Genomic DNA, 17134 nt, shown 5'->3' with positions numbered 1-17134 from the left:
CTCGGCAGAAATATCAAAATTACAGTGTTCCGGAACTTTCAGTTGAGAGGGTGAACGTACATATACAGAGGACAAACAAACAGACAGTTAAAAAAAAATGCTGGCATAAGTAATCAATACCATTAAAACATAATACAGTATGGGAAGCTCTTGACGAAGCAATTTCCACACACGGCTGTGAAACCATTCAAAAGATATTTTCTCTCTCTCTCTCTCTCTCTCTCTCTCTCTCTCTCCGATCAATCAACATTACGCTGGTTTTCAGCTTTAAGACTTACCGATATTAGTTTGAAGTATTTAATTTGCCAAATTGATTAAGAACTGCTAATCTTATCCAAATGGCGTCCCCAATATAAGAGATCATCAAAGCCAACAGAATAAGCGTATGGAAGACAAAACGAAAAAGTCCAAAAAATGGTTATCGAAGTGATATGAGATAAGCACGCCCCATTTACTCCTACAAATGTTACAAAAAGCTCTGTAAATATTCTCTGGTCTCATTGTGACCTTCTGAAGCTTGTTCCGAACTCCCAAGGTCGGCTTCAATCTCACTAACATGAAATTACGGGATGAAGTTGCTAGACTTACACCTACGCCCCTTCTTACTGCAGGTGACGGTCTGTTTCGTTTATAAGCATGGCCTATTGGGATGATGTTGCTAGCCTCTTAGTCTGCAGTTACGTATTTCCTGCAGTGTCTTTTAAGAACGGCTAAGCAATGTATTGTACGAACTGTAACCGTTGTTTTGTAGACTTAATACAATAGGTTACTTCCTTATTCTAACGAATACGATGTAGTATCACTTTCATATAAATAAGCAATAATGATCATTTCATATAGATATAGATAGATATATATATATAGAGGAGATAGATATAGACATAGATAGAAAGAGATAGAGAGATAGAGGATAGAGGCGACGTGATATATATATAAAGAGAGAGATATAGATAGATAGATTATACATATATAGGGATGAGTATATATAGATATATATAGATATATAATATATATAGATGTAAGATAGTAATAGGATATAGTATATATATACATATATAGTATATATATATATTATAGATATATATATATATGTATATATATATATATATATATATATATATATATATGATATATGTGTGTGTGTGTGTGTGATGTGTGTGTGATTGTGGTATATATATATCTATATCGTATATCAGTATATCATATATATATATATATATTATATATATATATATATATATATATATATATTATATATATTCACATTATTGACTCACAATTTGTGAGTCAAAATATTAACTTCATGATAAGGCAAACAAGAGTTTATTTACACGATTTAAATCCTTTTATTGTTATCAAAGATAAAGAACGCTGATAAAATATTTTCTTTATTATTTCCAGTATATTTCTGTAAAACAAAGTTATCCGGAAATTTTACGTAATCCAGAAGTTCTATAATTTAATCCACATTCTAATTTACAATAACTCCACTCTCGCTCTCGGTTGCATGCACGTAAATGATATTATCGATTGTGCGGATAAACCTAATAAAAAAAGCACTGCTTCGTAATGCATATTTATCAAAGTTTATTGCCATTCATTTTACCACGTTTTTTGGGGGGGCGGGGGTGATGTCCTAGATTCGCGCCAGCTCTGCTTAAAGCCCTCTTATGTCATCGGAATGAGCGATGGGATATCCGGTCTAGTTTTTACCTGGATGGTCTAAGTTTCGGCGGTTATTTTGTTAGTCTTAGTCAGGCTCTTCTAGAATACATTCTGCCTTTATTAAGGCAGCGAAATGGACAATAGCCCGGCTGATTTCTGTCGAGTCCTGTAGGGTGGAATTTCATTCTCGACTCATAATTTTTCCATTTTCAGGAGATATTCTCTCTCTCTCTCTCTCCTCGGCTCCCTTCCCTCATCCCTCGCCCTTGCAACTCCTCTTTCCCTCTCGCCATCTCTCTCTGCTCCTTTTCCCCCCTCTCTCTCTCTCTCCTCTCTCTCTATATATATTATATATCATATAGTATATAATATATATATTATATATATCTTATTATTAATATTATTTATTTAAAATTGTTCCCTTTTAAAAATTGATGCTTTTCTCCCTATGCCTCTCAATAAATTACTTTCCATGTTATTTTTAAAAGTATTCTCTCTCCTCTCAAGGTATTTAACTGTTTTCGCTTAGAATCTTCCAGTTGAAGCCAGCACTATTTGAAGAAAAGGCGGTCCATTGATAGTGCCAGATTCTTAAAAGGAGATATCCTTTCTCCTCCCAACTCTTCAGATAAGCTAATTAAATTCTTAACGCAAAAGAATCACTTGAAGAGCGAAACGCAGAATGAGTTTAGGCTAAACAGCGCATATAAATGCGAGAGAAGCTACTTAGGTGAAACTCTGCCGAGTACCTCAGTTTTATGAATGAATGGCGTCCAAACGAACGGAAGTCAATAAGAAGGCAATGAAATTGGTCCTTGGGGAAAAAAAGGTTTTAAAAAATTTTTTTTTTTTTTTTTTTTTTTTTTTATTTTTATTCGGTTACAAAAGTAACCGTTAATTCTCCTGACCCTAGAGACATTACGCACGTGTCAAGAGCTCTGCCACGGTGCCATCCTTCTGTTACACACACGAAAAATAAAGATAAGGATAAACATTACGGTCTGTTTAGTAGGAAAATAAATGCGGTTTGCACAAGTGTTGGTTTTTTCCTTTTCACTTTCCCCAGTTAATGTCCTGCACATGATCCATCCCCCCCACGCCCCCTACCCCCCCAAACCCCAAAACCCCTACCCCTTACCTTAACCCCCTCCCCCACCTTTCGATTTTTTATTTATTTATTTTATTTTTTTTTTTTTGTCCCTGAATTCAACCATTAAAAGAAGTGCAAAGTGTTTTTTCTAATTATCCCGACGTGAACCATTTAGGAGATTACTCTAACGAGGCGGTGAACGTACAAATATATCCTGCCACTTATTGCAACTGCCAGTTTTAGCTTTGCTTGTTTTTCTGACTAGTTTTTTTTTTTTTTTTTTTTGGCATTTTTATTTTATCTGGAGGGTATTAAAATTGGTTTTACGTTTGGTTTTTTTATGTATGTTTATTTTGTTATTTTTTTAGAAGCGATTAAAGCGGTCATGATATTTTTTTTGTTTTTTGGGTCCATTTTACCTTATTTAATTTTTTTTTTTTTTTTTTTTCGAAGTGTTCTAAATTCCTTTAATCCGGTTTTCACTTTTTATTTTCATATCGCCTCGTAATTGTGGTCTCCAGCCGTGTTAATTATCCTTCCATGATAAACATATTTAGATTATGTAGTTGTTGGCTTGAGAGAGAGAAGAGAGGAGAGGGGAGAGAGCAACGATAACAAGTTTTCCAAGTCGATAAACTCTGGTTGGATATTTGATATCTTTTTTGATAATTAATTTTCTGAGGCTCCAAGTTTGGTCCCTCATTAAGAGAGAGAGAGAGAGAGAGAGAGAGAGAGCGAGAGAGAGAGAAGGAAGCTGAATGGTATTCGGAATTTTTTTATTTGCCTGTAATTGAAAATTCGACCATTTCACTCACTCTCTCTCTCTCTCTCTCTCTCTCTCTCTCTCTCTCTCTCTCTCTCTCTCTCTCTCGTTAGAATCCATTCAATTCCAAAGCGCCTAAATGTAGATCACAGCGATCAATTCATAGAACCAAAAAAAAAAAAACCCGTCATTGAATAAGATAAAATGCATTTGTGAATTAAACATTCCGGAACAACACTAAATAGAATAGGAAAAAAATGGCATTAGTGAAGATTCAGTTTTTCTTCAAAGGCTTCTTTCTTCTTCTGATGATGATGGTTGGCACCCATGTCCAACAAACCTTCCAAGTTGGTGGGTCCTTCCTTGCTTGGATCGCCTTAATGAGCTTTCAAGAGCTTCTCCGGGATCGCCTGTGGCTGTGAGGATCGCTGGAACGACCGCTGGCTGGAAACGAACCGGGTTTTTGGAGTAAACTTCGGAACACTGTTGGTCGGCTGTGGTCTTCTTTCTGTTTTTGGAAGCTCCTATTTCCTTTGGTTTATAACAGATTTTCTGTGCGTGGGGGGGAAGAGGGAGAGAGTGATAATTTTTTTGGTAGTTGACTTAGTTTGGTGCATGTTGTTTAAAACAGAGAGAGAGAGAGAGAGAGCGAGAGGAAGAGAGAGAGGAGCCACTAGCGGATCCAGGAAAAATTTTCATTGAGGGTGGGGTCCATCATTATATTCCAATACAGACATATATCTATTTAAATAAAAATCTATATAAATATGTTATGTCATAATATATATAGATTATTATAATAATATTTAACCATATATATTGGAATAATTATTCCATAACTGTACAAATAAAATAAAGAGGAGAGAAATAAAAAGGAGAGGAAGAGGGAGAATGCATGCATTTTATTTAGAATTGAGTAGTTAATATCTGAAGCATTTACTCACCTTTAGGTTATGTTATTGTTATTATTATTGTTATTTTTATTATTTTTTTATCATATATATTATTTTATTTTTCCCAATTTTTCAAAATTTTATTTGTTATCATCTAAATCTTCAATGATATCATTTTGGTCATTATTTTTCCTGGGGAACTCGTGCCCAGGTGCTCCGCCCCCTAGATCCGCTAGTTAGAGAGAGAGAGAGAGAGAGAGAGAGAGAGAGAGAGAGAGAGAGAATTAAAGGGAAGTAAAATGACAAAGTCAAGGAAACTTGATGTGAAATCTGAAGTTCTCGTTAATGATAAATTATTTTTTGAGTACCTGGAGGTTAATCGACTTGGGGGATGCTGGTGACGTAAGATGAAGGATACCTGGCCACCAGTCAACCCATCTGTCAAATGGGTAACAACAGATAAGATAGACAGTATATTTATATTTGCAGTGTGTGTATATTGTAGACACACTAGGCCTAACTCCTGAACTGGGCCTATCAGATAAACAGAAGGAACTGAGATGGTCTTTCTTCTTTGTAACAGGCCACCTGTTGGGGGTACTGCTTACAGTGTGCCTTCCTCGCCTCCTCTGCTGCTTTATTTCTTCCACATTTCCTCTGTTCCTTATGTCTAATCCCATTTAGCTATCCACCACCTTTAACTTATCAAGTGCTTAATATTCGCTGAAGAACTGTGCCTTTGTTAAGCTACTTAATAATTATTAATAATAATAATAATAATAACAATTTGCAAAAAAGTTCATATAAGAACAAAAATTTGGAAATGCTGAAAAAGATACTTTTCTTTTCCCTTTTTCCTTTTCCAACCCTAATGAAAGAAATTGGACAAAGTTTGGCACGGCGTCCTAACATGCTTTTTTTGCCATGAATATGTGCATTTTGTGTCTGTGTGAAGCAAGCAAATGCTGTTCTGCGCCTTGACACCACCGTTTGCTGTATCTTTTTTGGCTGACGTTGCTAATTTTCCCTTGCCGATGCAATACGTAGGTCTGCAAGGGTTATAAAGCAAGGGCTATTCCTGGTCATCAGGCCATTTTGGCATTTTAACATCCAGTTGAAAAGCTGGAATTTCTCTTGTACTGTATTTTTCCCCCCCTGGAGCTCCACAGATGCAACGAATTTCAAACGGTGATTTTTTTTTTTTTTTTTTTCTATCACAAACATTCCAGCTTTGTAGGAAGGGCGAAGCATATAGTGGCAACCGGAGGAATGACGACCTTCTTGGAAATCATGATAAAATGGGTTATTTTTGTCACGGCAGAGCCCCCTCCTCTCTTCCCCTCCCCCCCTTCCTTGGATTGCTAAAAAAGGAGCGAAGCCTTACTGAGGGATCTCCGCTGCTTCGACTGCTTTTAGCTTCGTTGCAGCTGTTGCTGCTGCTGCCACAATTGCTGCTTTTGCAGTTCCTCCTCCTCCTCCTCCTCCTCCTGCCTGACTATAGCCAGCTGGCTTGCGTCCCTCTTGAGCTTTCCTTTTGGGAGCTATCTACTCACGCTCGTGCGCTTGAACACGCACATATGCTTGTATCTGGTCCCAATCTTCAACCAGTCGGGGAAGGCAAAGGCCTAGATTCCCAGCCTTGCCATAGCACCCTGAATCTCCAGGCCTTCCAGCCCACCCAAATCCCCCCAACCAAAAACACCCCTCAACCTCCCTATCCCCCAAGTATCCAGTCACCCTAATCCAAACCACCTCATCACAACCTAGATTCCCGTAGTAAGCGAGACCTACCTTTCCACCTTTTACCCTTCTCCACCTTTTCACCTCTCTTCTCATCTCTCTCTCGTCTCTCTCTCTTCCTATCATCCACATTACTTATGTATGCGCTTCCGTGTGCGTGCTGTTGTCTCTGTGGCGAGTCGCATTCTTCTTGTGCCATTTTGATTGAACAAGCCATGGGCAATGTTCATTGCGTCAACACCATACCAACAAGAACTCGTCCCTTCTATATTTTTATCTCTCCGTTTTTATTATGGTAATTTTTCATTCCTTTGAATTTCTCGCATTTTCACTCGTTACTTTTACTTTTATCTCCGTCATAGCGCTTTCCAATTAAACCAACCCTTTTCTTTTGCTTTTCCTGCATAGGAATTTGCCGCTTTTATTGTCTTTTCTTTAGGATTCTCTAATGTATTTCCTTGTTATGCCCAACATGCATTCGATTAACATTATGTTGGTTTGACGACACTCCTCTCTCTCTCTCTCTCTCTCTCTTCTCTCTCTCTCTCTCTCTCTCTTCATATGTATGTGCTGTGACATCAGTTTTTACTTACACAAATATGACTTTGGCAACTCACCTCCTCCTTAATTCATTTTTTATGTTTCTGAATTCTTTCAATCCTTTGGTTATTATTTATTATTATTAGTAGTTATTTTTATTAATTTATTATTATTATTATTTAATTATTGATTATTATTTATTTATTTGTGTTCGCCATATTGTTGTTTGTAGTTCTTGTTTTGCTGTTTAACCTGAGACCGCAATACTATGCTTTTCATTTTCTTCTCCTGTCACGTATCTCCTTAAAATCGATGAAAAATGAAAGAAAAGTGGAAGAACCATCAATCACTGATAATTTACTGTTCCAAACACTTGTCTATATGCAAGGAAAATGAAATTTTTACATCTGCTTTATTTTTCACACCCAACATTTTGCCGCTTGTTATGTGGCATATTTGAATGAAGCATTTCAATTTTATTTTTTCATAATTATAATTAGCACGTAATCATTTTTCTGTAGTTCTGCTTTGATCATCATCTGCATATTTTTCTTTCGCTTATTTCAATCCTATTATTAAGGATTTGTTTCTCCATTTTAAGAATTATGAGTCGTTTTACGCAACCCCGCCAAAACAAACGACAGCTGGCCAGAATCAAGAAGAGGAAAAACGCCTTCCAATGTAGTGTCCCTCTTTTTGATCCTCGTTTCTTGTCTTCATTGTAAGCGTTATTATGATTGATCGTGAAGTGTAGCTCTGAATGGTGATGTATATATTGAAGCCGCCAACTGATGTCAAGGAAACAAGCATTAAGCCTTTTGTCTTCCTAGGAGTCATCTCCATGAATCTTTTGATTGTCATTTCCATGTATTTAAACCGTCTTGTCATCTCATGGTGTGCTTATACATATGGACACGCGTGGGTATATGTATGAGTAAATGTATCTTGATATAATTCTAGGTACCTGGACAAACGTAGCTTTGTAGTTACAGGAGTATAAGGGTCTTAACAATCCTGCACGTGTATTCTTTTCCCTTATCTAAACTTGTGTTTTCACGTACAAGTTTGCGTGAAATTTGCTTTCTTGTTACTAATGTCAAGGCCAACATCTCATCGCGTTTTTTGTGATTCTCAATATCAAGAGAAATAGCTCCTTGGATAGAGGTAATTCTAGTGCTTTGTTACTTGCATTTTTGTAGAGAAATTTTTAATGACTTCAATTGTAAGTTACCGTGCAGTAATACAAGAAAATAGCTACTTGGATATAGGTAATTAAAATTTCTTTTTATTCCAATATAGTTTAGTGAACTTATTTAGCCCTGCCTGTATGTAGTGTTTCTGTTCGAATACATGAGTGAACTGTGAATTACGGTACAGTAGCATATCCACGCACACCTCTATCATAGACACTCTTAAGAGCCCTTGATAGTCGTAGTACGTTAGTAAGTGTAGCAGCAGCAGCAGCAGTAGTTGTAGAAGTCGCAGTGGTTTGACTTCAGTACATTGTCCTGTGTATTCTACCAAAGAAGAAAGAGAGGCAGGCACACTCTCGATGACTTCCGGAATTCAACGCACGCCTTCCACATGCGAGAAATGACCTTCATTTTCCATTATAGAGGACAAGTACCACAACTGCCTAGGGCCAGGTGCCCAAAATGACGGTGGCACCACTGTCACCGGCGTACTGTGCCACACTCTGGAGTCCTTGGCAGTTCCGAATCGATAGGGTGAGAGGAGCATTATAGCTCTGCTCTTCGATATCAAAGAATTTAGGAAAAGATGTTTGTTGACTCGCGAGCTTTAGTCGACAATGGAACACTTGTAGGGTATCAGACCTTCTGAACGAGGAGGTTCAGGGAGAGACTGTTGGGCGACTTCGTTCCTTGTGCCCCGTGTCCGTACGGACTCTTTCGCTTTATGCCGGGCGCACTTCGCATTGGGCCGTGTTGCGCGGACGAGATTCTCCGTGCAAGAAAGTCCTTCGAATTACGGGAAAGAGTTGAGGCATATGTCTGTTTACATTCATCTCTTCCACGATGCACCTCGGCGGAACATGGGCACGAACCTTACGGCCTTCCCGTACGTTCTGTGGCTTCTTGGTGTTGCGACGGAGACTCCGGGAGCCGATTACGTAAAGCAAAGGTACTCGTGATTCCCGATGGAACGAGCGAGCTGTATTCCAGAGAACCTGCCTTCAGTTTCTCTGGCGTCGATTGTGCAGGTAACAATCTCTTGTATTCCAGTGTTTGTCCCCTCAAACACAGGACAATCAGAACAAGGCTCAGGAAGAAAAAGTTCTCAAGGAAAAGGTGGTGGTCGTGTGTTATGAAGAAATTCTTTCAGATCGTCCTTGCAAATTATGTCTCGTAATGCTACCTGCGTCTCAGTGCAATATTGGTGATCTTTGATTGCAATAATACTTTTAAATTTGGTGGTTTACGTGTCCTGCCTTCTGGTGCATCTCCCATAGCAAATTCTATTTTGCCACTTCGAGAGCTCAAAACATTTTCGGTGTGAAAAGTTTTCTTTTTTCTTTTTTATTTTCTTTTCTTATTTTGGACATATCAAATTGTGTATGCCAAATGTGTGGCACTGTTCAGGTGATTCAAAGATCCCAGGAAACCGTCGTGAGATGTCTGTGTACTCTGAAGTCTACGGAAAAAATCCATCAGTAGCAGGTAAGATTTTTTCCTGGTCTTTTTCATGCGAAAACCGATGATAGTCAGGTTTCGATACATAATTCCACTACTGCAGTCTTTTAAAGAAAGAACTTCAGCTTAGCTTCATTTGACTTTGATAAACTTTCCATCGTAACAAACCCGTTCCGTGTATGCATACCTTTAATTTATTTCTTGTCTTTCTTTAAGTCTTCTGCTGAAAACTCTTAAGGACTACCGTCCCAAAAGGACTCCAGAGGGTAATCAGGCTGCACCAAACGACAAGTTATAGAAAAAGATGATAAATAAATGAATACGAGAGAACAGAAAATGAACCGATACATCTGCATTCAAGAGAAAGTAGGAATGAGTTTGCTCCTCGCTTCTACATTCGGAGATCAGGAGACTCCGCAGCTGAATTAAGAACATTAGTCCCCCTTTTAGTTGTAGCCAAAATAAAATAAAACTCCTTGCAATAACACAAATGGTTAAAAAAGGATAGTTCTTGAACTAGGAATTAAATTTTTGTTCTTCATTTTGCCTTGGGAGAAAAAAACGAGTAAAAAATGCACCGATGTTTCTTCGGCGCGATCGAGTTTCTACCTTCTACCACAGCCCGTTGGCGGCCTGTGTTGTTGGCACCTTTAACGGTGCTAGACGCACTATCATGGCTAACCTTAATCTTGAATAAAATAAAAACTACTTAGGCTAGAGGGCTGCAATTTGGTATGTTTGATGATTGGAGGGTGGATGGTCAACATACCAATTTTCAGCACTTTAGCCTCGCTAGTTTTTAAGAATGGAAGGCGGACAGAAAAAGTGCGAACGGACAGACAAATAGTCTTCTTTTACAGTAGTTTTCTTTTACAGAAATCTAAAGCCATACCTTTACTCTACCAACAAATATAATATATTCGCCACATTATCTTTTCTTCTGCAACGGAAGGAATGTTTGGTGTTATATGTGTACTACATAATGGGAAAACACATGATTGATTTAGACATTAATTTCTGCCAAATATAGCACCGCTGTTATTATGGTCCTCGACGGCGAGGAGAAAAAAGAATAGAAAATAACCATTTCGGTACTTTTGTCTGTTACCCTTGTATAGTGCAATAATCATTATTATTATTGTTTTGTGCATAAAAATCTACAATTATACAGTAAAGTATATTACTATGTCAACTCCTGATGACCAGTGTTCCTCGTCAATGTTTTAACGTTCAAATGTAAAGTGAGAGAGTAGCTTTCTTATGAGGAGCATCTAAAAAGGGGGGCGGGGCGAGAAGATAACAGCCCATCACGGAGGTGCTGGTTTGGGTGTTGTTAGATTATTCCAAATTTATGAACAGATTGTCAGAGCGCCTCAGTGGCGTGGTCGGTATGGTCTTGGCCTGCCACCTCGGTGGCCGCTAGTTCGATTTTAGGGCACTCCACTGAGGGGTGAGAGATGTGTATTCCTGGTGACAGAAGTTCACTCTCGACGTAGTTAGGAAGCCACGTAAAGCCGTTGGTCCCGTTGCTGAATAACCACTGGTTCCATGCAACGTAAAACCACCATACGAACAAACATGAACAGATTGTTCTTCACGAGACTGAATTTCTTAGCATTATTATTAATATAATTATTATTATTATATTATTAATCCGATGTTATTGCTGTTATTATGGGCGTTGTCATTACTGATCTTACTACCGCAGTTGCCATTTATCATAAGCTGGCGTGAGGGTTCCTACGCAAAGTAAAGCTTCATTGATTGCGTAAGAATGTCAGGTGGAGAATAAATAGCCCCTGGATGAAGGGCTGGGTTAGTCGATCCGAACACATTGCTCCTCTTTCCGGTACGTTTGCTTTGCTGAACTGTGGCGTATCGTCTGGAGAGAATTCTCCTCTTTCGACTTTTATTGATGCTATTAGAGTCTATCATAATGCAGATTATATATATATATATATTATATATATATATATATATATATATATATATACATATATATATATATACGTATATATATATATTATTTTATCCTATGCTAATATTTTGCGACTCACCACAATCGACCAACTTCCAGGTACCAGCTTACTGCTCGAGATAATAGTTGTAGAGTTAAGAAGGGAATGTTTAGATGTCCTTATCTCCTCTCCCTGGGATCGATCTTGGATCTCTTGCTGATTAGAGGGTATTATTAAAGACTAAGCCATACAGATGATAGAACACTACGCTGTAAAACATTTGTACAGCTAGAGCAATCCACGCAAAACATAGTGGTCAACCAGCGTTGGGGCGGGTCAGTACTTGGAAGGGTTACCATTAAGACTTGCTAGATGCCATCGTCAAGTTAGCCCCCTGAAAATACATGGGGAAGGAGGAGGGATAGCGTCCCGGAACCAACGCATTATGTTGGGAAAAGACCCGTAAGTGAAATAAACGTCAGCTCTGTAAGAATATCTCCCAAGAGTCCAAAACTTTTTGGTGGTTAATGTCGCGAATGCCACTCAGATGTCGCGGGTTCGCGTCTCCCCTAGGGCAATGCAATATCACTGGCTCTGTACCATGATCAGTTACTGCTGAGTGTGGGGTCTGCGGTGGGAGGTTGAAACCAACATTCTTTAGAAGCTTGAATTTCAGATCAATAGCACCTGAGTGCGTGTTCCATGTGAGTAGGTTTCATCGACTGAAATAATAATAATTTGGTTCTTTGCAAATGAGCCATCAAAACTTATAGCTGTCGAACAGGAAATGTTCATGTAAATTTTTTTTTATATGCACACTTAAAAAAAAGACATTATTTTCTTGACATGACCAACTTATGTCGGAAAGTTCGAATTACTTTTTGTAGTCCCACCACAACAACCAGTTCGTCATGGTATCGCAAAGAGACCTCTCTTCTCAGCACATTTCAGAAGTCTACAGAAGTGGAAACAAACCAACATCACTCTATGGCTTTTAAAAAAAAAATTGCCTCAAAGTCAAATCGCAACTTGTGCAACTCGATTAGATCAAAATAATTCTTTGGTCTTAATTCATAAACGACAATATCGGTCTAAACGTCTCCCTTCATTTAATACCGTTTTGGGTCGAAATAGCTACTTGCCCCCAATGTTTAATTTCACCCCCATTAAAGATGGTTTTCACATTTATCCAGTTGCCTAAAAAGGGCAAAAAAAAAAAAAAAAAAACATTCACACCGGGCGGAGAACTTACGGGACTTTCTTCTTTTTTTTCCGTTTGGAAACTGGTCCACGAATATTCCTTATTTCGAGGAGGTTTAGGGACTTTTTGTGTGACTATTTAAGGGTATTTCGCTTTTGCTTCGGAGTCACTGCTTGCAAGAAGGCGGTACGACACTATTCATCAAGTGGAGATTGGTCCTGTGAGGCGACTTTTATCTCGTGTTTTGCAGATGGTTCGAAGCGACTGTGACAAACAGACGACATTATTGTCTTATAAGAAGCAGAACTGGAGATCTTGATTATTTTTTGGGATATTCTTTGCGTAAAAGATATCTTTTCGTTCTAATTTCTGACTACCTCGCCGGTTTCCATTTCGAAACTGAGATCTACTCTATAATCAGAACGTTACTTCGCGTTATGTTGTAAATGAATCCGTAAAACAAGATTTATTTTTCAAAACGAACATTGTGATCATTTTAAGCCAAAATGGGTGCGACGGGTTTACATTAACTGCATAGCATCACTATTTACACTCAATAAGAATGATAAGGAAAGCTGTCGACGGTTTCACTCAATTTTCCATCTATAATTATGCAGACCTGATTCACAGATCGTAACAAATTTTGTCATTATGGAAAAGCCAGGATCTTTTGAACCACAGAAAAGTTATGTTAACAGTTGCAAATATCCCACATTGGGCTTGAACAGGGAATGCAAGTGGCATATGCAACGGGGGTTGATTACTGCAGAGAAAGTTGACTGGATTATGGAGGCTTTTTTTTTCTTACACGTTCTTTTTATAACTTGGTCTCCGATTTCTTGCAAAGACCAGCGAGGATGAAAATGTATTAATCATTCTTTTGCAAAAGGCTAATTAATAGAAGGAGACATTCTGCATACTGAATCTTAATTGGGGTGTATTTAGAACTAGTCTTGATGGGCATAATTTCACATGGAGAATTTATTTTTAAAAAATATCGATTGAAAACTATATTCAGAAAATTAAGTAGAATTTTGAGTTATAAACATATAATCTGTAAACTTTTATTACAAGCAGACTTATTCATTTCACTTCCAGGAAAAAGATTTCCGTTATATTGGCAATTTTTGTTAAAACATAAGGGTTGCCTTTTTCCCTTGTCACTGAAGGAAGTGGTTCTGCCCAAAAGAGGATTGGATAGCCCGTGGAAACTACAGATCTCCCTGGATAACATTTCCTAGGCTTGCACTCCGAAGAATGATGGTCGCTGGTTTTGGAAGAAGGCAGTAATAACCATTCGATTCTGCTGAGGCAGCCAAGTTGCATAAGCATCTCGTGCAGTGATGCCCGAAGGAGCTGTTCATATGTGGACGGAGGAGAGTATGCAAGAAAAATGATAATTGTCTGAATTATCTAAAATTACTAACGAGCTTATTCCGAGATGTTCAGAATGGATGAGCACAATTACTTTGGTTTTATGTTAATTTTGAAGCAATCTGACAGCATATCTATAAAAGTTTCATGATGTGTTGTACATGTGTTTTTGCTTACTCGGGGAGTAAGCCTACAAAGTACTTTGTTGTTGTTGCTCTTTTGGGGAGATGCCAGGAAAGGTCGATGGAAGAACCTAAAAATGTCTGGAAAAAGGTGTTTAGCATTAAGTTAAGGAATAGGAAATTTAGGATAGGACATTGATTATTTATTTATTAGAATGAAAATGAAAAAAATAAATAATGTGCATGTTGAACAGTACAGAAAATTTGTTTATAATAAAATATAGCGTGCATTTTAATTTTCGTTGGTGAAAGAAGACTCTATTTGACCATACATTTTAGCAAATTTTATTTTGCGTTAAAAATTAGGACTATAATGTCTACAACTTATGCGTAAGAGGAAAGTCTTGCATGCGTTCCAAATGAGCTGGATGTTGGATCATGCCTTGTTTTAGTACAGACTTTTATTTCATTTCCAATGATCTTAAATGAAATGCCCCTTCAGATTATACGTCGCGGAAATTTATTAATTCTAACCCGAATTTGGTCTCGGCGATCACTGCTGCATCTTATTTCATTCATCAGAAAAAGATCAGTGACAAATGTTTCATAAGAAAAAAAAAAGAATAGTAAAACTCAACTTCTTACAACGAGAATGATTTTGCATTTTCATGCTTCATGGGAAGAAGAAAGGAAGTGGGTGATTTAACATTATATTTTTAAAATGTGCCTCCGTTGTAAAATTCACTTGAAGTCAGGCAAAGAACATATTCAACATGGTACGATTATCGTTTGGAAAGGTATATTTATGACATTGTATTTTATCAGAAGCTGAATAATATTTTCAATAAAATACCAACATTACATTAAAAATCAAACATAAATAAAGCTTTGATGACTGTGACTTTTGTTTGCATTATATTTACTTGAATGTCATGCGGTTCAGTTTTACGTGTCTTTGCGCTCGTGCGTTTTTCATTACCTGATTTCTTGGTCTTTTTCAAGTGAGGCCTCATTTGCATCGATGTAGGCAGTGGACATATTCATGGGAAGTGAATTGTTAGAGAGTTAGGGAGAGTAAAAAAAGCAAAAATCTAAAATTGGTCGAAAGAAGGTCAATGGAGAACGCAGTTGTTTACGGTAAGCACTGTTAAGTATCTGATAGTAGTAGTTATATTATTATTATTATTATTATATTATTATTATTATTTTATTATTATTATTATATTATTACTAGCAGAGAAAAATCCACAGTTAGGAAGGGGTACATACGTATATTTAAAAAACAAATATATGTGCCTACACATAATTGTGGATTTGTTTCTCCATTTCAAGACTCATGCTCATTATTATTATTATTATTATTATTATTATTATTATTATTATTATTATTAATTATATTATTTATTTGAGGCCGTTTGAGTCTTTTTGCTAGGCTTCTTGTATATGAAATAAAAAGGTGAAAATGAGAACAAGATAAAGTTAAAGAAGTTGGACAGCTAGATGGAGAAAGACCAAAGAGGACGGGTGAAAAATAAAATCCAGAAAGCATTGCACTTACAACAGGAGGGATACCCAAAGATCCTTGTTCGCTATCACAGTGCGCCGTGTGATTCGCAATGTATGTTGTAGTCTCCATACAGAGAAAATTGAACATAGAGGAACAATCGATGGAAATACCTATAAGTCCAGTTGCCTTTTGAAAACATACTAGTTTGCTCGTTTGATCAACTGGATGAATTAATGAGGTGGATTGACAGCTGCCGTAGTCATCTTCATCGAGCATGGTCGAAACTGCATTGTTGTTTGACGTCAAGTTGATATAAGCCAATCCATCAGACAATTTCTAACTTGTCATGGGATTTAAATATACTCAAGTAGTGACATTTGTTCTGTTATTTCAGTTTTGAAGTCGCAGTATTTTTCTGGCGATTCATTCTTTTGATAATTTGTATTGCAAGGTATGTTTTTTTATTTACTGATCTTTTAATCATGGATTATTTTCAGTGTCCCTCATTTCGAACCTCAATCATTCTTTGCAAAAATATCGGTGGTCAAAAGATACAAACTATCTGGGGGTAATCGGTGAGAAAATACTCAGAAAGACACAGGCAGCGGACATTATAGAAAGACTGAGTCGGTAGTTATCTCGGTTTTAATCAACTGATGATAATATGTCAGCCAAAAACCAGTATCTTTGAATAAAGGCCGCTGATGTTTTCACCGTGGTAGCGAGTCTTCATAAAAAAATATTTTAAATCTTTCGTTTTGTTTTGGTGCTTTTATCTGTCTTGTCTTTCGAATGCAGTGCATTACATTTAAGACTGGTCTTTCGACAGCGGAGTGGACTATATTCTTGACCATAAGTAGAGAGAGAGAGAGAGAGAGAGAGAGAATTTGTTTTAATCTGTGTAAAGTTGAATAGCACACGATATCACTCAGCTTGTATACGTGTGTACACCGAAAACCCCCTTCACCCCGCCTCCCCCCCCCCCCCCTCTCTCCCTTTTAATATTCATCGCTTTCGGCAAAGACCAATCGGAACCGACCTTTGATACGAATGGCGAATTTCATTGGCTGACAGCTTCCACCGGGAGTTGGTCGGTGAAAGTGAATGTCGTCGGTCGCAGCCTCCTGCCCCGATAAGCAACAGATAAAAGTCACCTGAGGAGAGTTTGCGTTTGGTTCTTTGCTCGTTTGCATGGTTTTATCTGCTGACTTTTGCTGACGAGGAGTCTTGAATATCCGAACCATTCTCTTACGTGTGTGTTGCTCTTGTTTTATTGTTATTGAATGTATCTGAATAATCCTGGAGAAGAGATAGTGAGAGAAGGTCATTCGGCCTTGCTTAAAACTGCGTAGTTTCGAAGCCAGCAATAGTCTGGATTGATGCCGGCGATGTCTTAACGATACATCGTGAGACGCATTTCCATTTTCTCTTTTCTTTCTCCACTATGAATACTCCCTCTGAATTTAACCTGTCTTATATTAAATGGACGCATCGAAGATTGTTTAGCGATGCTTGATTCATATTTATTGAATAAAGTTTTTTTTTTCTAAGGTTATCAGAACAGTGTCGTAGGATGATTAACTTGGTTCTTATCAAATCGTATAAAATAACATATGTCTCTAATCCCTCA

At 37.6% G+C, this 17134-nt stretch overlaps 1 protein-coding gene across 4 annotated transcripts in view; it reads left to right on the top strand.

Annotated features, from left to right (window-relative positions):
* LOC135222628 (probable nuclear hormone receptor HR3) overlaps nt 1–17134 on the top strand; it is a 437120-nt gene that overhangs the window by 259766 nt on the left and 160220 nt on the right. The window contains exon 1 of one of the 4 annotated variants that reach the window (XM_064260747.1): nt 8915–9369. The exons of the other annotated variants lie outside the window; for them this stretch is intronic. Coding sequence (XP_064116817.1) covers nt 9267–9369 — 103 coding nt within the window. The 5' untranslated portion in view covers nt 8915–9266. Of the gene's footprint in view, nt 1–8914; nt 9370–17134 lie in introns of those variants that run through there. 4 annotated transcript variants of the gene reach the window in all.

Source organism: Macrobrachium nipponense, chromosome 8, assembly GCF_015104395.2.
Source record: "Macrobrachium nipponense isolate FS-2020 chromosome 8, ASM1510439v2, whole genome shotgun sequence".
Lineage (NCBI taxonomy): Eukaryota > Metazoa > Arthropoda > Malacostraca > Decapoda > Palaemonidae > Macrobrachium > Macrobrachium nipponense.
The sequence above is the reverse complement of the archived record's forward strand: the minus strand, read 5'-3'. Positions and strand labels throughout refer to the sequence as shown.